Source organism: Scyliorhinus torazame, chromosome 19 (assembly GCF_047496885.1).
Source record: "Scyliorhinus torazame isolate Kashiwa2021f chromosome 19, sScyTor2.1, whole genome shotgun sequence".
In the NCBI taxonomy this organism is placed as follows: Eukaryota; Metazoa; Chordata; class Chondrichthyes; order Carcharhiniformes; family Scyliorhinidae; genus Scyliorhinus; species Scyliorhinus torazame.
The window spans coordinates 116,135,264-116,156,930 of NC_092725.1; the positions used below are offsets into that span (position 1 = coordinate 116,135,264).

At 43.0% G+C, this 21,667-nt stretch overlaps 1 protein-coding gene across 2 annotated transcripts in view; it reads left to right on the top strand.

Annotated features, from left to right (window-relative positions):
- The window catches only part of cpsf6 (cleavage and polyadenylation specific factor 6), a 62,347-nt gene that overhangs the window by 23,122 nt on the left and 17,558 nt on the right, over window positions 1-21,667 (top strand). The window contains exons 4-9 of one of the 2 annotated variants that reach the window (XM_072485082.1): window positions 243-388; window positions 1,223-1,393; window positions 2,129-2,275; window positions 5,194-5,698; window positions 6,678-6,793; window positions 8,563-8,716. In XM_072485082.1, coding sequence (XP_072341183.1) covers window positions 243-388; window positions 1,223-1,393; window positions 2,129-2,275; window positions 5,194-5,698; window positions 6,678-6,793; window positions 8,563-8,716 — 1,239 coding nt within the window. The remainder of the gene's footprint in view (window positions 1-242; window positions 389-1,222; window positions 1,394-2,128; window positions 2,276-5,193; window positions 5,699-6,677; window positions 6,794-8,562; window positions 8,717-21,667) is intronic. The other variant, XM_072485083.1, reaches the window with a different exon arrangement.

The following is a 21,667-nucleotide window of genomic DNA, read 5'->3' on the forward strand; positions in this document are numbered from 1 at the left end:
ATTGTACAGTGCAGGGAGTATAAATCAGAAACTTGGAATGATAAGTTGCAACGGTTTCAGCAGATTGTGCAGAGGTAAAACTGCTTTTAATGACCACCAATTATGTAACTAATTACGTAGATTTGTATATAATAATATAAAACATGATTTACTACTTCTAAGTGGTATAACACATTAGTAATGCTATTAAATGGCCATCAAAGTGTAATTTAGCTTGGGTATTTTATTCTTTTTAAAACCAGGTTTGCCCTCATTTGTGTGGGATCTGAAAGTTCGTCCAAAAAACTGTTGGATATGCTTCCAAAACGAGACATGCATGGACAGAATCCTATCGTCACACCATGCAATAAGCAGTCACTCAGTCAATTTGAAATGCAGTCTAGGAAATGTAAGTTCATGCAAATACATGTATTGCAGAGTGTGATGATTATTTAGCATAGAGATGCTCTGTCAAGAATAAGTTATATAAACTAGTTCAATTTTTTGGATCATTTATGATAGTCTTCACTAACTGCAACATTTTTGATTTGACTCAGTTGGTTGAAAACAACCTCTAGGCTTTGAATTCAAGGTTCACTCCAAAGTTTAAGCACTTGATCTAATCTAATACTTCTGTGCAATTACAAAGGCATTGCATTATTAAGGTAGTGTTTCAGATGTGCTTTAATAGAGCCTCACTATCTGTTTGGGTGAACATAAACTCACATGTTCTCATGTTGAGGACAAGGCGTTTGCTTTGTGCCCACCAATTTTTCTAATAACCAACTGAAGTTATTAATGATTTATCTTGTTTTGCTGTTTCTGGCAACTTTGTGTAAACTGACTTCCATGTTTACCTACAGTGACCATCTGAAGCTCTTGGAACATAACTATTACATGAATGCAGGTTTTTTTTCCCTTCTGAAGCTACAAGTTCGACACAGTCTTTCTGTGGTGTATTGTAGGGCATGCACTTAAATTAATGTACTTAAAAATTAGTACACTTAATATATACTTATGTCTGTTTAGTTTTGTATGTTAGTTTTATCACCACCTATCTGGAATGCTCTCTGACACTGCAACTTAGCAACAGTACAAATGTAGAATTACCCATCATTTGCAGGGTCATATAAACCTGATCTCATTATATATTATTTAAAGTAACTGCTTTTTGATATTTACTACATATTGGTGATTAAACCTTGATTTTAAACAAAGTGATTGGCATTTATCATTCTTGCAGCTACTCAGTCTGGCCAAATGTCAGGGGAAGGCAAAGCTGGGCCTCCTGGAGCCAACAGTCGCTTAGCATTTTCCCAAAGTGGAAGAGGACGGGGTCGTTTTCCACCATCTGGCCCTGGTGGGGACAGATTTCCGGGACCTTCTGGACCAGGAGGCCCCCCACCATTTCCTGGTGAGTGTCCGTGATTATCAGTATTTAATGAACAACACGGGAAGATGGTAACAAAGTGCCTCGCATGCTTTAATATCCAAAACTTTTGGGATTCTAAATTCCTAAGGATGTTACATAATTTCACAGTACAGAAGAGCAACTGATTTAGGTTGGGTGTTCCTCCTCCCTGTGAGCACTCTTGTGCTCCAAGTACCTCTTCCTACATTTCTTCCATGGCCCTCTTCCCTCATGTATGCATCAAGCTGTACCTTAACTGTGTCAAAGCTATCTTGCAACTACTCCCGCACAGCAGCGAGTTACACGTTCTCATCATTTTTTAATTCTTTGCTCTCGGGATGATGTTAGTGTCGTTAAGTCATTGCACTTGAATATATTGTTCAGTCAATTGCTTAGATCAGTGGTGGGCAACCTAGGGTAGTGAGTTGGCCACATGAGTGCCCCACCCCCCACCCCCCTCCATCTCAGTGGGCTGCAAGATTGAAATCCGGCTTGTTCACTAACCATGACCCCACGAATAAGATTAAATACACTCCAAATATTTAATAACTAGTTATAGAAATGCTTAATTTATATATTAATAGAACTATCGGCAACTTCAAATGGTAAAAGCAAAATAAGTATTTACACTTTTGAAGCAGAGAGAGCGCAAGGCTCTCATAGTCAATGTTGTGTGCAATCAGCATGCACCTCACTTGTCCTTGCTTTACGTACGTATCACTTCCATCATACCGGTAGAAAAAAACTACGCGGACGGAAATCAGCGGAATGTGGCAACTCTGCGCGTGGGCAACGGTCAACAAAACGTCTCGTGGGCCGCACTCAGACCCCAGATGGGCCGCATGTGGCCCCTGGGCCGCAGGTTGCCCACCACTGGCTTAACTGGTAAGTTCACTGCCCACCGCACCACATACATTTTTTTGGAGATGAACAGGTAAATAGTCAAGTTTAGATATCTTCCACTGAATTTAAAAAAGAATTATAATTTTTCTAGACTTCATTGCCAAAGCAAATTTAAAAAATAAATGTCGCAGTGTTATGAATTGACATGCTTAGCTGCCATTTTGCATTGATTTCTTTTTAACTGTAAAGGATATAAGTTACAATGAGAAAGGGCCAGTGAATCTTTGTAAAGGAGCCTTTAGGGAAGCGAGACCATAACATGTTGGAGGTTTACATGAAATTTGAAAATGATGTAGTTTAATCTGAATCTAGGGTCTTTAAACAAAGGAAATTATGACAGAAAAAGGGGCAAGTAGACTGAGGTAGATTGGGGAACTACATTAAAAGTTATAATGGTAGTCTGGCAATGGCTGGCATTTAACAATTAAGACATGGTTTGCACCAAATTTACATTCCTTTAAGGTATAAAAAGCCAATAGGAAAAGTGACCCAACCACGAGTGACACTAAAAGTTAAGGATTTTAGCAAATCAAAGGAAGAGACACAAAGTTGCGCCAAAAAAGCCTGAGGATTGGGAGCCGTTTAAATTTTCAACCAAGAAATTGATAAAGAAAGAATACAAGAATACAAAATTAAACTAGCGAGGAGCATAAAAACAGACTTCAATAGCTTCAAAGTTTCCAACGGAAAAGATGAGTGAAGAGAAATGCAGAACCAAGGCAGAGAATGGAGAATTTGTAATGGGTAATAAGGAAATGACAGAAACTAAACAAATCCTTTGTGTCTGTCTTTTATGAAGGAAGATACAAGAAACCTCCCTAAAATATTGGGGAGCCAAGGAACTACTGTTGAGGGACTGAAAGAAATTAGTTTAAAACAGAAGTAGTGCTGGAGGTTAATGGGCCAAACGTTAATCAGCCCCCTGAACCTGATCTACGTCCCAGAGAAAGAGGCTGTACAGATATTGGATGCATTAGTGGTCATTCCGAATTCAATAGATTCTGGAATAATGTCTCCCAGATCGAACGGTAACAAATGTGACCCCACTAAGGGCGGAGAGAGAAAACCAGGAACGGCAAACCTGTTGGCCTGACATCCGTCGTAGGAAAATGCTTGAATCTATTCTAAAGGATGTGATAACCGGACATTTAGAAAATAATACTGAGATTGGGTTGTGTCCACGTGGATTTATGGTAGGGAAGTCACGTTTGATAAACCTATTCGCAGTTTTTTGAGTATGCTACTAGCAGAATAAATGCTGAAGAACCAGCGTAAGTGGTGTATTTGGACTTTCAGAAGGCTTTTGATCAGGTCCCAACCAGAAGGATAGCAAGCAAAATTAGAGCCTGTGGAATTGGGGGAAATATACTGGCATGGATTGAGGATTGGTAAATGGCCTGAAAACAGTAGGGATATAATAATATAATCTTTATTGTCACAAGTGGGCTTACATTAACACTGCAATGAAGTTTCTGTGAAAAGTCCCTAGTCGCCACATTCCGGCGCGTGTTCGGGTCCACGGAGAATTCAGAATTCTCAGCTGGTATAGGAATTGAACCCGTGCTGTTGGCCTTGTTCTGCATCACAAACCAGCTGTCTAACCCACTGAGCTAAACCAGCCCTGGATAAGCCAGCCAGTCTCAGGTTGGCAGGCTGTGACTAGTGGGGTACTGTAAGGATCAGTTCTTGGGGCCCCAGCTATTCACAATTTATATCCATGATTTGAATGTCAGGAAGAAATATAGCATTTCCAAGTTTGCTGATGCCACAAAAATCAATGGAAATGAGAAGTGTGAGGGGGATACAAAGAGACTTCAAGGAGATTTGTACAGACTTTTAAGTGAGCGGGCAAGAACAGGCAGGTGGAATATAGTGAGGAAAAACATTAAATTATCCACTTTGGTATAAAGACTGTGTACTTAAATACAGAGATATTGAGAAATGTTGATGACCGAATATCATGGTGTTCATGGTGTTGTTCATAAGTCACTGAAAGCTAATATACAGGTGCAGTAAGCAATTGGAAAGGCAAATAGTATGCTTACTTTTATTGCAAGGGGATTTGAGTAAAGGAATAAGAAAGTCTTGCTGCAATTGTACAGTGCCTTGGTGTGAGCGCACCTGAAATTGCTTTGGTTGCCTTAAGAAAGATATACATACTGGCCATTGTACAGCATAGGTTCACCAGTCTAATCTCGGGGATCATGGTATTGTCCTATGAGGAAAGATTGAAGAGACGTGGGCCTCTATCCTCTGGAGTTTCGAAGAATGAGATATGATTTTGTTGAATTGTACAAAATTCTTACAGGGCTCGACAGGGTAGATGCAGGAAGGATGTAGCACTGCTGCCTCACGGCCCCGATGTCACTGTCCATGCGGAGTTTGCACATTCTCCCCATGTCTAAGATGTGCAGGGTAGATGGATTGGAAAAGTTAAGTAGCCCCTTAATTGGAAAAAAAAATAATTGGATACTCTTTTTATTTTAAAAAGAAAAACTTCTTTTGGGGGGACGTTTCCCTGGTTGGGTGTTCCAGAACTTGGGGACACAGTCTCGGATTAAGTGGTTGACACTTTAGGACTCGGATGAGGAAGATTTTCTTCACTCGAGGGTGGTAAATCTTTGGAATCCTCTATCCCAGAGTGCTGTGCAGGCTCCGTCATTGTAGATGTCCATAGCGGAGGTTGATAGATTTCTAGGAATGATGAGGAATATGGGGATAGTGCAGGAAGATAGCACTGAGATAAACAATCAGCCATGATAGAGTTAAATGGCGGAGCAGGCTCACAATGGTCTGCTCCTATGTTCCTAAAAGATTTTGAATATAATGCATGTAGTCTTTAGTGCAGATGATTCTTGTAAATTTCATTCCTTTGTTGACAACAACTTTTTTTTTGTCAGGACAAGGTCCACCACGACCACCTCCAGGTCCTCCTGGCCCACCAGGCCCCCCGGGTCCGCCTCCACCTGGGCAAGGTCTTCCTCCTCCTCTAGGTGGGCCACCAAATCGTGGTGATCGTCCTCCACCTCCAGTTTTGTTTCCAGGGCAACCGTTTGGGCAACCTCCCATGGGACCACTCCCTCCTGGTCCCCCCCCTCCTGTTCCAGGCTATGGCCCTCCTCCTGGGCCCCCTCCTCCTCAACAAGGACCACCACCACCACCACCTGGTCCTTTCCCACCACGTCCTCCAGGTCCGCTTGGCCCTCCTATTAATCTTGCTCCACCTCCCCATCTTCCTGGACCACCTCCTGGTGCACCACCTCCAGCCCCTCATGTAAATCCTGCTTTCTTCCCACCACCGGCCAATAATGTAATTCCCTCACCTGACAGTCGTGGACCACCTCCGTCAGATCCATATGGGCGGCCTCCACCATATGATCGAGGAGACTACGGACCTCCTGGCAGGTAAGTCTTGTGTATACTCAATTATTTTTTTAATCAATGCCCCTGTATTGATCTTGAGTGAAAAATCCTTTACGACTTATGCAAACATTAAATAATTTTAAATTTACATTGTCTGGTAATGGTGTGGGGAGGGGGTAGTTGGATTTTATATAGTATACTTGCATTTCACTCTTGACTTCAGCAGTGATGAGTGACCCTTTAAGATTATAGTTTCAACTTTATTAGCCGAAATGCATGATATAAAACCAGCTATAATTCATAATTGCACAGGAAATCATCACGGTTTCATGTACAATTTGGGTTTCGGCTGTGCAGAACCTTGTTAAATTGATTGGCTTCTGCCTGACCGGAATTTCACCGTGCATGTTTGCTGAGAACTGCAAGAATGGGAAAAATTATCTTCCAATAATTAGAAATTCAAATGTTTTAGAAAACAGTGGTGATGAATTCCTGCTTTCTTTACATGTAAACTAGATTTTTCCATTCGTATCTAGCTAGTAGAATTAATAGTCCAATCTTGAGACTACTGGATTTATAATCTATGTAATGTTTCAGGAAAGAGTGTATAATTGCTTCTTTCAGGAAGTGTCACTGTGCTTTGCCCTGAAATCACTAAGCTTTGACTCATTTGCAAGCCAGATTAAAATTACTTTGCAGTAGTGTAACTATACTGCAGAAAGCAGTAATGATAACTCATGTATGAAATAGTGTTGTCACACAAGTGGGATTGGTGATCTTCAAAAGTTGGGTTCAGACAGTGTGACTAGAAATTTAGCCACCTTCTGACTTTGCACTGTCATCATTTCCAAGTGGGAAAACAAATCCCATTATCAGCATTCACAAAGAAGTTCACCTGAAGTTACCTTTTTTATATTTTTTTCCCAACGAATCAGTTTATAATATCAAGAGAAGACTAGAAGTTTATTGCTGTGGTTATTGGGAAATTTATACTAAGTTTTGCTATTGTTTTTCGTAATAGAGACATGGATTCTTCACGGACTCCACTGAGTGAAGCAGAATTTGAGGAAATCATGAATCGAAACAGAGCCATTTCTAGCAGTGCAATATCGAGGGCTGTGTCGGATGCTAGTGCTGGTAAACTGAAGCAACTTTCTCCTTTCTCTCTCACCACCCACAAAATATTTCTCCTTTCTGAAAACACTAACTTGTGCAGGAAATGATTACTGATTCCAGTAACCATCTAGTACCTCACCGTTTATTGTTCTTGAACTTAAAGAGCAAGTATTAGAAACCTGCTTAATTGAGCCACATTACAGGTGATCTTTGGCTCTACACAACTTGCTTTTGTAATCTATCCCTCAATTGATGAAGGCTCGTGTTCCGTAGGCCTTTCTCACCACCCTATTAATCTGCCCTTCCATCTTCGGAAGGTGGAGCGCGTTATATATGAAAAATTACCCTTCATTTGACTTCATTATTATTAATGCTGGCACATTGTCAACATCACAGAATCACGTAGTGCAGAAGAGGCCCTTCGGCCATCGAGTCTGCACCAATATATGAAAAATTCTTGACCGACCTATCTAATTCCATTTGTCAGCACTTGGCCCATAGCCTTGAATGTTATGACAACATGCCAAGTGCTCGCCCAGGTACATTTTTAAAGCATGTGAAGCAACCAACCTCTACCATCCTCCCAGGCAGTGCCTTCCAGACTGTCGCCACCTCTGGGTAAAACATGTTTTTCATCAAATGGCCCCATAACCTCATTTGTGAAATTGTGTCCCCTCATGACTGACCCTTCAACTAAAGGGAACAGCTGCTCCCTATTTACCCTGTCTGTGTCCTTCGTAATCTTCTACACCTCAATCAGGTCACCCCCTCCAGTCTTTGCTCCAACAAAAGCAACCAAAGCCAATCCAACCTCTCTTCATGACTTAAATGTTCGATCCCAGGCAACATCATGGTGAATCTCCTCTCCACCCTCCAGTGCAATCTTTCCTATAATGTGGCGACCAGAACTTCTCACACTACTCCAGCTGTGGCCTCACCACCGTTCTATACAACTCAAACATGATCTTGCTTTTGTAATCTATCCCTCAATTGATAAATGCTCGTATTCCACAGGCCTTTTTCACCACCCTATTAATCTGCCCTTCCACCTTCAGTGATCTATGGACAAACATGCCAAGGTCACATTGTTCCGCAGAACTTCCCAGTGTTGTGCCGTTCATTGAATACTTCCTTCTCACATTACTCCTTCCAAAGTGTATCATCTCACACTTTTCAGGGTTAAATTACATGTGTCACTTGTCTGCCCATTTGACCATCCTGTCTATACCTTCCTGTAATCCAAGACTCAACCTCCCTGTTAACTAGCCAGCCAGCCAATCTTTGTGCCATCCATAAACATGCTGATCACCCCCCCCCCCCCCCCCCCAAAACATAGTCACCTGTGTCGTTTTATATAAATAATGATAAAATAGGGAGATTCTCTCCCTCCCTCCCCTCCTCCTCTTCTCAATGATACAGATGCTATTTGTAGCTTCATAACCCCAACTGTTCGGGTGGCTGCGATCTGCTAATAGAATTAATCTAAATCTGGAGATCAAATTAGGACAGCACTAGGCCATTCATTTATTCATCGGGCCATTAATTGACCAAAACGTAATCCAAGTGAACTTCACCGAGGGCAGGATTGTTGGGAAATAGTTAAACCAAGGTTTTAAAATATTGTAACTACTGAGAGATACCACAAGAATCAAAAGTTGTAGGAATAAAATCAATAGCTGCAGCAAAGATGGAATGTTGGGTGTGAATTCAGGAATTGGTTTATTCGCTACATTTATTATGCAGATCATTGGAATAGACTAATGGCCAATTTTTTTTCATTTGGATTGCAGGTGATTATGGGAGTGCCATTGAGACCCTGGTTACTGCTATTTCTTTGATTAAGCAGTCTAAAGTATCTGCTGATGACCGTTGTAAAGTTCTCATAAGTTCTCTCCAGGATTGTCTTCATGGAATAGAATCAAAATCATATGGTTCTGGGTCACGGTAAGGTGGAAATTTTCACCCTCAATCAAAATTCCATAATGTCATTGGTGTTAATAAATGACAGTTGAGGGCAGCATGGTGGAGCAGTGGTTAACACTGCTGCCTCACGGCACTGAGGTCACAGGTTCAGTCCCGGCTCTGGGTCACTGTCCGTGTGGAGTTTGCACATTCTCCCTTTGCTGGCATGGGTTTCGCCCCCATGACCTAAAGGATGTGCAGGTTAGGTGGATTGGCTGCGCTAAATTGTCCCTTGATTGGAAAAAATGAATTGGGTACACTAAATTTATAAAAAAATAAATGGCAATTGTGTTAGATTTGATTTTTCTGACTTATCAAGTTACTGAAATTCCATAAATTGTACAAGTTAATGAGCAGCAGCACAGAGGCTAGCACTGCCTTTGCGCCAGGGACCCGGGTTCAATTGCGGCCTTGACTGTGGAGTTTGTACATTCTTCCCGTGTCCGCGTGGATTTTCTCAGGGTGCTCTGGTTTCCTCCCATAGTTGAGTAGATGAGTAGGATAGGTGAGGTTACAGGAATAAGGCCGGGGAGTGGCCTACATCGGGTGCTCTTTTGGAGCGTCGGTGCAGACCTGATGGGTTGCATGGCCTCCTGCACTGTAGGGCTTTTATGGTCAAAATGACTGTGCTTTGAACTGTAAAACTTGCTTTATATTAATTGGAAGGGCTTGCCAGAGCTGAATTTTGCATCAAGGAGAATGTTCACACCAGAATATCGTAGGCAGAGAGCAATCACAATTTCTTTTAATCAGCTGATTGACTGTCCAACCTTGTGGCTGGGAATGGGTTGCTGAGTTTTTGCAGCAATATTGATTAAATGTGGAATCTGATCCTGTCCTGTGTTCAGAGATTGTACATCAGATCTTTCAAGAGTATCATTCTGTACTAACATAGTTGGCTTCCATAGGAGCACTTGCGTCCACTCCTAGATTTGATGCTCCAACAGGCTAAACAACAATGCTCCCATAAGAGAAGGATCTGATCAACAGCTGAGCTTTTTTCCATTTAGAGATCATCTTTAGCCATTTGAAAGCTTGTCACAGCAAGCTTGTCACAGCATTGGGTCAGCCTTCTTGGAATTAGCTAGTAGTCTCATTGCAGGTATTCTGTTTCATGTGGCTTTGTTCATTATTTCAGTTTGTTTTATTTGAATGAGGGGACCTGGTGATTTTTGAAACCAGAACACTTTTTGGGGTTTTTTTTCCTGCACGATATTTACTTGCAGTAGCTTTCCCTGGAATATCTGTTTAGTGTTAAGGATGTCCTGTGTTCAATCCTACCCACTGAGAATAGGATGAAAGACTCGTCAAAATGAACATTTGTTCACAAAGAGGCCCTTTGGTATCTTAATTTGTGACGGTGAAACTGAGGAGAGGCTAAAAGGAAACAGATGGTTAAATTTCCCTATTGGAATTCTGGCTAAGATTGGAGCAAATTTTAACTTGAATATGGTGTCATGATAACACAAATGAGGCTTTAGTTCGAAGCATGACCATGCAACAAAATGTACTGTCTTGGACCACATATGCCAAACATATGATTGTTTTCCTGGGCACCTAAATGTGTGGTGGCACTGAAACAATTTTTCGAGCTAAATCTCACATGCAATTCTCTCGCTTCCCACAAGCTAAGGATACTTGTACTATTAAGAAAATAATTTTGGACTTTCCGAAGATGTTTGATAAGAGACCATGTAGTAGACACAAAACTGGAACATGTAGCAGAATGGGTAACAGACTGGCTACAAAAAAGTGAGAGTAAAAGGTAGTTACTCAGACTGTCTTTAGGGGATAAGTAATGTTCCATCCATTGGGATTGATGTTTGGGACGACTGGCGTTGCTTTGCAATTTACATCAATGATTTGGACTCTGGCACTGCTTGCAAAAACATTTTTGAAATTGGACTGAAATTCAAAGTGTGGGTGGAGTTCATGCAGAAGTGGGCCCCAACAAAATAAAAGTGAAGTCACCATAGTCCCAGATGACCATGGGTTGCTCTCTTTGAGGGAGGAGAGCTGCCTGGTTGTGATTTAACTGGAATGACACCACACCTCGGGCAAGGGGCAAGGTTGAGAAAGCAGGTCCTTCATGAATAACCTCAGCTGGTACAGGAATTGAACCTGCATTGTTGGTCTTGCTCTCCGTCACGAACCAGCTGTCCAGCCAATTGAGCTAAGTCAACCCCCATATGGGCTGCACAAATGAACAGGATGATAATATATTGCACAATGGTTGTGTAATTGGGAAATGCGCTTCCATGTAGGTGGTGCATTTTGTAACATTGAGGCCAGATATTCTTTTGAATATCAGAAACGAGCGAAGTGATTTGGGGTACACAAATCACTAGTAACTGGATTAATAAGACCATTAAAAAAACAACACGGGTTCTTTTGCTAGGGGGTAGAATTAAAACCAGAAAAGCTACTCCAGACTTGTGTAGAATCTTGGTTAGGTTATACTTGAAGCGCTTTGAACTGTTTTAGTGTAAAATTATAAAATGATCTGGAGGTACTGAAAGTGCAAAAATATTTTACTACAGTGATGCCAGAATTGAGAGGTTGTAACCTATCAGGAATGCGCAATGGTTATGTAATTAGAAAATCTACTTCAATAATGTGGTACATTTTTGTAATGATGAACAAAATGGGGCTCTATTTTCTAGAAATGAGAAGACTGACTGATGACCGGGAGAGGTTTTCAGGATTGTGAAAGGGTTTTATAGGGTAGAAATAGAAAAGATGCTTCCATCTTTTCTAGGGTATCTGAATTAGGGACCTATATAGTATAAGGTAGTCACTAATAAGTCCAATTGGGAATTCAGGAGTAACTGCTTTCCTAGAGAGTGTTAGATTCTGGAACACCCTACCTTGAGGTGTAGTTGAGGCGATTTGGCTAGATGCATTCAAGATGCAGATTGGTAAACAAATGAGGGAGACATTTTGATGGGTGTGTTGATAGAGTTAGATGAAGATAGGTAGAAGGACGTTTGTGTAGAGCATAAACACTGGAGTGGACACGTTGGGCTGAATTGCCTGCCTCTGCTGTAAATACTATCCGAGTGCAAAAAAAAAATGCTGTGTATCTGGATTTCAGAAAAGCTTAATTTGAACAGGCGCATGTTTAGTTTATTGATTTTTGAAAAAAGCTTTAAATGGGTACATTTGAGTGACAGATTAGATTCAATCAGCCAGGACTTCATAAAGCAAGGGACAAGCAAGAAAGCAAGTGTGGGAGAGGGAGCCAAGGGTGGTACAGAATGTGTGATCAGTTTCACCATTTGATAAAATTATATAAATTATAATATCTTTCAATTTAAAGTCTGCTTCTGTGGATCTGGATTAGTTTAATTGCAGGCTTTTTTTTTTACAGTTTAATACATTGTATTTAAAAAATGAAAATGATCACTGTTCCACAAAGTTCCAGTGATTGCACAGTGACCAGTACTGTTTGGTCTTATCCAGATAAAATTGGACCTTTTAAATTTTGCCAATCCGCATGCTAACCCCCCAACCATCCCCAGTTGGTAACCAACATGTAATTGCGTTCCCATATTTAGAACAGGAAGCGGAGATAGCTCAAGTCTTTGCATAAGAGATTTAGAGTAACTGGAAACTCACGCAAAAGTTGGAATTAGTAAGGGTGTGGCACTTCATAAAGTAAAATGTATGGTCTTGTCATTGACTTGGCAGGTACCTCTCAAAAGGTGTATGGGTGTTTATGTAAGAATAGAGAGAGAAACGCTTCTCGGCCTTTTGGCACGATAAGTGTACGGTCGGGTATAATGCCTGGATCTGGTATGTCACTCTTGGGGACCATGGATTGGATTCAATTTGAATTGGTTTTTGGATCAGGCAAAGAGCTGAATTAGGGGTTTGCCCCTGTCCACGCTCTGGCTTGGTAACTCTGATAAAGTAATAAAAAAAGAATAGAGAGAAAAGATTCCTTTAAGGTTGAGATTTAAAACCGTGTCTGAGACTTTGCAAAAGTTTCCCTCTGGAGTAAACCTGAAACATCCTGTCAGGTTTTAGTACTTTAATGGAGATATCAGGTTGATGCAGATTGAACATTATAGATTTTTCAGCTGAGCATGTTTTGAACAAGAGGGTGTGGTAAATAATACACTGAGCAAAGTAAAAGATTTATCACAAGATGTATCCATTTATTTACAACTATCCAGGGCGGCACAGTGGTTAGCACTGCTACCTCACGCCGCTGAAGACCTGGGTTTGATCCCGGACCCAGGTCACGGTCAGTGTGGAGTTTGCACATTCTCCCCGTGTTTGCGTAGGTCTCACCCCCACAACCCAAGGTTGTGCAGGCTAGGTGGATTGGCCATGCTAAATTGCCCATTAATTGGGGGGGGAAAAAAGAATTGGATACTCAAATTTATTTATTTTTTAAAAATATAACTATCCAGAAATTAATCCTTCACTTTTCCGGACAAGAAAACCGGTGGTTTTCTTCGCAGCCCAAAGGGACTACTTGCGTTTCCTGACAGTTTCTTTGTAGGTGCAGGTTCCTATATGCAAGGACTCTTCATGAGGGATTCACCTCCATAACGGAGGAGGTTAATCATCTGTAGAAATGTTACAGCACAGAAAAGGCCATTCGACCCTTCTTGTCCAAGCCAGCCTGAGGACACCTAGGTGCCCCTTCCAATCAACTTTCAAAGATTCCAACCCTTCGAGTACTTCCCCTCTCTATGATTATCCCGTCCAATATCTGTGTTCCTCTGGACTACTTTATCTGCAACATCCATTTCCTTTGGAGACAAAATATTCATTTTAAAATCCTTCCCACACGGCATCTCGCACACAACACACAAGTTCCCGTCTCCATCTCTGGTAGATCCCACTTTTTCCTCAACTAACATTTTAATATACTGATAAAACATCTTTGGGGTTTCTTTAATTTGCACTTCTTTTTTTTCTTGCCCTTTTGATTTCCTTGTTTCCTATTTTACTCCACCCCTGCACTTCCTATACCCATCTAGGCTATCATAGAATTTACAGTGCAGAAGGAGGCCATTCGGCCCATCGAGTTTGCACCGGCTCTTGGAAAGAGCACCCTACCCATGGTCAACACCTCCACCCTATCCCCATAACCCAGTAACCCCACCCAACACTAAGGCCAATTTTGGACACCAAGGGCAATTTATCATGGCCAATCCACCTAACCTGCACATCTTTGGACTGTGGGAGGAAACCGGAGCACCCGGAGGAAACCCATGCACACACAGGGAGGATGTGCAGACTCCGCACAGACAGTAACCCAAGCCGGAATCGAACCTGGGACCCTGGAGTTGTGAAGCAATTGTGCTATCCACAATGCTACCGTTTCTGCAGTGCTTAGTTGTTTGTGCCTAATGCTTGCTTTCTTTTACTGTTTGATCTTTCCCTGTATTCCTCTAGACAACCAGGGAGATTATATTTGTCAGTACCACTCTTATTTTTGGAGGGGACTTTGTATATTTAAGATCTAGTTCTTTTAGTGTTTCCCATTGATTATCCACTGATTTATCCTGTAGCAGTGCTGGCCAGTCCACCTCGGCTAAGTACCTTCTCATTTGTGCAAAATCTTGCTGCTCTTCCCAAGATAATCCAGGGGCTGGTTTAGCACACTGGGCTAAATCACTGACTTTTAAAGCAGACCAAGGCAGGCCAGCAGCACGGTTCAATTCCCGTACCAGCCTCCCCGAACAGGCGCCGGAATATGGCGACTAGAGGCTTGTCACAGTAACTTCATTGTGCCTTGTAACTTCACAAGCCTACTTGTGACAATAAGCTATTTTCATTTCATTTTCATTTCAATACTAAATCTTAACTGAGTTGTGAAACATTTTTCCTGGCGACATTGCATGAATTTCTCTCCGCCAGTTCCCCTTATATTGATCAAATCCCAGTTGATATTGGGATAGTTAAAAGTCTCCTTTTATTGCCGTCTTGTTCTTGCAGGCAGACATTTGCCTACATATCTGTTCTTCTATCCCCTTTAGGGGGTCTATGGTCAACTCCCAATAGTGTGACTGCCCCTTTTTTATTTCTAAGCTCAACCCATAAAGCCTCGTTTGTTGACCCATTTAGTACATCATCCCTTCTCACAACTCAAATGGATTCTTTAACCATTAGTGCTTCTCTCCCACTCTATCGTGCCTGAAGACTCTCTAACCAGGGATATTGAGCTACCAATTTTGCCCCTCTAGCCAGGTATCCATATAGCAATGACACCCTGCTGCCATGTGTCTACCTGTGCCCTTAAATCATCTACCTTGTTTGTTATACTTCTTGCATTGACGTTGACGTATAAACAGTTTCCCCCATCATTTTCCCTGTTTTTTATAGAACATAGTGCAGAAGGAGGCCATTTGGCCCATTGAGTCTGCACCGACCCACTCAAGCCCTCACTTTCACCCCACCCCTTGTTTGTTATACTCCCCCAACAGGGAATTGAACCTGGGACCCTGGCGCTGTGAAGCCACAGTACTAATCACTTGTGCTACCGTGCTGCCCTATCTGTACACTTTTTAAACATTGCTTCTGCTGTAATTCCAAGTCTATCACGACATCTTCTTGATCACTAGCTAATGTTCTACCTCCATTTTCCTGATATGAATTTGACGTATCTGATCCTACTGGGATCCCATCCCCCTGCCACACGAGTTTAAATACTCCCCAGCAACCAGCAAAAGCCCCGCAAGGACATTGGTTCCAGCTCTGCTTGGGTGCAATTGTTCTGGTTTTTACCTTCCCTGAACCGCTTCTAGTGTCTCAGAAATCTGAATCTCTCCCGGCTACACCATCTCCCCAGCCACCATTCATCTGATCTATCCTCTTATTCATGCTCTCTCTAGCATGTGGAACTGGGAGTAATCCTGAGATTACTTCATTTTGAGATCCTGCATTGTTTTATCTCCTAACTTCCTGTTCTCTGCTTGCAGGACCTCATCCCTTAGTTTGCCCTTAGTTTGCCGATGTCATCTCTTAGTTTACCTATGCTTATGATAACCATGAAAATCTTGCAGATTACTGGTTATTCACAAGACAGTGCCCTGTAACTTTCTGGCTGGGGGAATCCATAAGATGTAGGAGCAGAGGTAGGCCATTTGGCCCATCAAGTCTACTCTGCCATTCAATGAGATCATGCTTGATCTGTAATGATAACCCTCAACTCCACTTTCCTGTCTTATCCCCCATAAGCCTCGATTCCTTCACTGATTAAAAATCTGTCTATCTCAGGCATGACCCAACCGTGGCAACTCTGTGGTAAAGAATTCCACGGATTCACTACATTCTGAGAAGAAATTCCTCCTCGTATCTGTCTTAATTGGGCAGCCCCTTACTCTGAGATGATGCCCTCTGGTCCTAAACTTTCCCACAACACAAAACAACTTCTCAGCATCTACCCTGTCAAGCCCGCTGATAATCCTATATATCGCAATACGGTCACCTTTCATTCTTCTAAACCCCAATGAGTACAGGCTCAACCTCATACCCTGGATCAACTGAGTGCACCATCTTGGAAGTTCCCAGGTAACGGTTTATGCAGCAATTATCCACAAGCACTAGCTTCCCCTGGCCAATTACGCTGCGCTGGGAACCAGAGGACAAAACAATTTCAATTGCTGATTTTGGATGGTTCTGCCAGTGTTTTGCTAATAGTTACTCTGAAAGAGTTAGAAATAAAGCCACTTCTAACTTCAGTGTAAATGCCCAGACCGAGCTTCACTTAATTTGGCATTGTTTTGGTATAATATAAAAGAAACAAAATAGGTTTTCAGATAATATTCATGTCATATTTGAAATTCAGCATATGAAGAATTTGTCTTCCTCCTCCTTTTCATATTTGGATTGAGGCTTTTCATATTCATCTAATTTAGAATTTCTCAGATGCTATTATGTCTGACCATGATGTTTTGATTGAGATTAAAACCAGCAGAGAAAGTCACAATATATATGTGGAATAAAGGTCAACTGACTACTTTTTTATATTTAAAAAATCTTAAAGGAGCTCCAGATGATTCTCTATCTGGGTTTGCACTGAGTGCAGAATTTGAGTGCTATAGTGAGAGTTTGGCGACTTGAGGGATATTAAGGGTTCATTTTTATCTAAAATCTAGTCTTTCTTTTATTTAATTAATTAACTTAAAAGTTGCTTTTTGGTTTAGGAGAAGGTGAATTTTCAATCAGCTTTAAACAAAGGTTCTACTTGAAGCTACTTGCAGCTGGAGCTTGTTAATTAGTTAATTGGATTAGGCCAGTTTTCAGAGGCTAGATTCACAGTATAAAAGTGATCCACTACAGTGCAGACTTTGTTTGCACTGAGTACTGAATTTGGTGCATTTCAATGCTATAGTGAGAGTTTGGTGACTGAGGGAGTTAGGTGAGGAGGGAGTACGGTGCTCCTTTCATTTCGTTTCCTACATTTCTGTAAAGAGCGAGAAGGGAGCCAGGAGTTTACAGAGAGTGCAGCTGACTGGGAGCAGAGTCAGAGGGCGGAGTTCCAGTTGGTCCACAGGGCAGCTATATTCTATAAGGTAAGAGGGGATGGAGGCTAGGGCAGTTGCATGCTCCTCCTGTAGGATGTGGGTGGTGAGGGATACCACCGGTGTCCCCGCTGACTATACCTGCGGGAAGTGCACCCAGCTCCTCAGAGACCAGACCGTGTTAGGGAGCTGGAGCTGGATGAACTTCGGATCATACGGGAGGCAGAGGGGGTACTAGAGAAGAGTTACAGGGACGTCGCCACACCCAAGGTACACAACAAGAGTAGCTGGGTAGTCGGGGAAAGACAACGAACGGGCAGACCGTGCAGGAATCCCTCGTGGCCGTTCCCCGTCAAAACAAGTATACCGTTTTGAATGCTGTTTGCGGGGGAGGGGGGGGGGTCCTGATCTACCGGGGGAAGGCCCTAGCGGCCAGGTCTCTGGCACGGAGTCTGGCTCTGTGGCTCAGAAGGGATGGGGGGAGAATAGAAAGGATAGTGATAGGAGACTCAATGGTTAGGGGAATAGATAGGAGATTCTGTGGTCGCGAGCAAGACTCCCGGAAGGTATGTTGCCTGCCAGGGCCAGGGGTGTCTCGGATCGAGTCTACAGGATTCTTAATGGGGAGGGTGAGCAACCAGAAGTCGTGGTACACAGAGGCACCAACGACATAGCTAAGAAAAGGGATGAGGATCTAAAAAGTGATTTTAGGGAGTTAGGTTGGAAGCTAAAGAGCAGGACAAGCAGAGTAGTGATCTCTGGATTGCTACTGGTGCCATGTGCAAGTGAGGCAAGGAACAGAGGGTGAGTGCAGCTGTACAAGTGGCTACAGGGCTGGTACAGGAGGGAAGGCTTCAGATATGTGGATCATTGGGATATCTTATGGGGAAGATGGGACCTGTACATGAAGGATGGATTGCACCTAGACTGGAGGGGCACCAATATCCTGGGTGGGAGGTTTGTTGGAGCTCTTCGGGAGGGTTTAAACTAGTTTGGCAGGGGGATGGGAACCAGAGCTGTGGATCCGAGAATAGGATTGCTGTTGAACAGGCAGAAATAGTATGCAGCAAGTCTGTGAGGAAGGATAGACAGTTGATAGGGCAAAGTTGCACTCAGTGGAATGGGTTAAAGTGTGTCTGTTTCAATGCAAGGAGTGTCAGGAACAAGGGAGATGAACTTAGAGCATGGATCAGTACTTGGAACTACGATGTGGCCGTTACGGAGACATGGATTTCACAGGGGCAGGAATGGTTGTTAGATGCTCCGGGGTTTCGATGTTTTAAGAAGAATAGGGAGGGAGGTAAAAGAGATGGGGGAGTGGCACTGTTAATTAGGGAGTGCACCACAGCTGCAGAAAAGGAGGGTTTGTCTACTGAGTCAGTATGGGTGGAAGTCAGAAACAAGAAAGGAGTAGTCACTTTATTGGGAGTTTTCTATAGACCCCCCCAATAGCAGCAGAGAGATAAAGGAACAGATTGAGCGGCAAATCTTGGAAAAGTGCAGAAGTCACATGGGTGACTTCAACTTCCCTCATATTGACTGGAACCTCCTTAGTGCAAATGGTTTGGATGGAGCAGATTTTGTCAGGTGTGTACAGGAAGGATTCCTGACTCAATATGTAGATAGGCCGACTAGGGGGGAGGCCATATTGGACTTGGTGCCGTCAACGAACCAGGCCAGGTGTCAGATGTCTCGGAGGGAGAGCATTTCGGTGACAGTGACCACAACTCCTCGACCTTTACCATAGTCATGGAGAGGGATAGGAACATACAAAATTATGAGAGGTATGGACAGGGTGGATAGCAACAAGCTTTTTCCAAGAGTGGGGGTGTCAATTACAAGGGGTCACGATTTCAAGGTAAGAGGGGGAAAGTTTAAGGGAGATGTGCGTGGAAAGTTTTTTACGCAGAGGGTGGTGGGTGCCTGGAACGCTTTGCCAGCGGAGGTGGTAGAGGCGGGCACGATAGCATCATTTAAGATGCATCTAGACCGATATATGAACGGGCGGGGAACAGCGGGAAGTAGATCCTTGGAAAATAGAAGACCGGTTTAGATAAAGGATCTGGATAGGCGCAGGCTGGGAGGGCCGAAGGGCCTGTTTCTGTGCTGTAATTTTCTTTGTTCTTTATACAGTATGGGAAGGTATTTAATTGGGGGAGGGGAAATTATACTGCTATTGGACAGAAGCTGAGGAGCATAAAGTGGGAACAATTGTTCTTGGGGGAAATGCACAACAGTAATGTGGGGATTGTTTAAGGAGCACTTGCTGCGAGTGCTGAATTGTTTTGTCCCACTGAGACGAGGAAGGAATGGCAAGGTGAAGAAGCCTTGGATGACAAGAGAAGTGGAGCTTCTAGTCCAGAGGAAGAAGGAAGCTTACGTAAGGTTGAGGAAGCAAGGATCTGACTCGGCTCTAGAGCGTTACAAGGTAGGCAGGAAGGAACTCAAAAATGGACTGAGGAGAGCTAGAAGGGGGCATGAGAAAGCCCTGGCGGGAAGGATTAGGGAAAACCCCAAGGTGTTCTACACTTATTTGAGAAATAAGAGGGAGAGTAGGGCCGATCAGGGATAGTGGAGGGAACCTGTGCCTAGAGTCTGAAGAGATTGGGGGGGGGGCCGAAATGAATACTTTGCTTCAGTATTCACTAGAGAGAGGGACCTTGTTGCCCATGAGAACCAGGTTAATAGACTCAAACAGGTTGATATTAAGAAGGAGGACGTGCTGGAAATTTTGAAAAGTATCAGGATAGATAAGTTCCCTGGGCCTGACAGGATATGCCCAAAGTTACTACAGGAAGCGAGGGAGGAGATTGCTGCGCCGCTGGCGATGATCTTTGCGTCCTCGCTCTCGACTGGAGTAGTACCGGATGATTGGAGGAGGGTGAATGTTTTTCCCCTATTTAAGAAAGGGAATAGGGAAATCACTGGGAATTACAGACCCATCAGTCTTGCGTCTGGTAAGCAAAATATTGGAAAGGATTCTGAGAGATAGGATTTATGATTATTTAGAAAAACATAGTTTGATTAAAGCTAGTCAGCATGGCTTTGTGAGGGGCAGGTCATGCCTCACAAGCCTCATTGAATTCTTTGAGGATGTGACAAGACACATTGATGAAGGTCGGGCAATGGATGTGATGTATATGGATTTCAGTAAGGCATTTGATAAGGTTCCCCATGGTAGGCTCATTCAGAAAGTTAGGGGGCATGGGATACAGGGAAATTTGGCTGTCTGGATACAGAATTGGCTGGCCGAAAGAAGACAGCGAGTGGTAATGGATGGAAAGTATTCCGGCTGGAGGTCGGTGACCAGTGGTGTCCCGCAAAGATCTGTTTTGGGACCTCTGCTCTTTGTGGTTTTTATAAATGACTTGGATGAGGAAGTGGAGGGGTGGGTTAGTAAGTTTGCCGATGACACAAAGGTTGGTGGAGTTGTAGATAGTGTTGAGGGTTGTTGCAGGTTACAACAGGACATTGACAGGATGCAGAGCTGGGCTGAGAAGTGGCAGATGGAGTTCAACCTTGATAAATGTGAAGTGATTCATTTTGGAAGGTTGAATTTGAATGCTGAATACAGAGTTAATGGCAAGCCTCATTGGAAGTGTGGAGGAACAAAGGGATCTTGGGGTCCATGACATAGCTCCCCCAAAGTTGCCACCCAGGTTGATAGGGTTGTTAAGAAGGCATATGGTGTGTTGGCTTTCATTAACGGGGGGATTGAGTTTAAGAGCCACGAGGTTTTGCTGCAACTTTATAAAACTAGTTCGACCACACTTGGAATATTGTGTCCAGTTCTGGTCGCCTCATTATAGGAAGAATGTGGATGCTTTGGAGAGGGTACAGAGGAGATTTACCAGGATGCTGCCTGGACTGCAGGGCATGTCTTGTGAAGAAAGGTTGAGGGAGCTAGGGCTTTTCTCACTGGAGCAAAGAAGGCAGAGAGGTGACTTGATAGAGGTGTACAAGGTGATGAGAGGCATGGATAGAGTGGATAGCCAGAGACTTTCCCCCAGGGTGGAAATGGCTGTCACGAGGGGACATAATTTTAAGGTGATTGGAGGAAGGTATAGGGGAGATGTCAGAGGTAGGTTCTTTACACAAGGAGTGGTGGGTGTGTGGAATGCACTGCCAGCAGAGGTGGTGGAGTCAGAGTCATTAGGGACATTTAAGCGACTCTTAGACAGGCACATGGACAGCAGTAAATTGAAGGGGTGTAGGTTAGGTTGGTCTGAGATTAAGATAAATGGTCGGCACAACATCATGGGCTGAAGGGCCTGTACTGTTTTATGTTCTAATATCCTGCATTGTTCTATTGTGTATGTGAAATTAAAACTTCAATCACAGAAGCAATGTGGGTGGCAGTGCCTTTAGGGCAGTGGTTTCAGTAACAATGCACACCTCAAGACAAACAATTCCACAACACACCCACTTTTTTTCAACTGAATCAATTGCT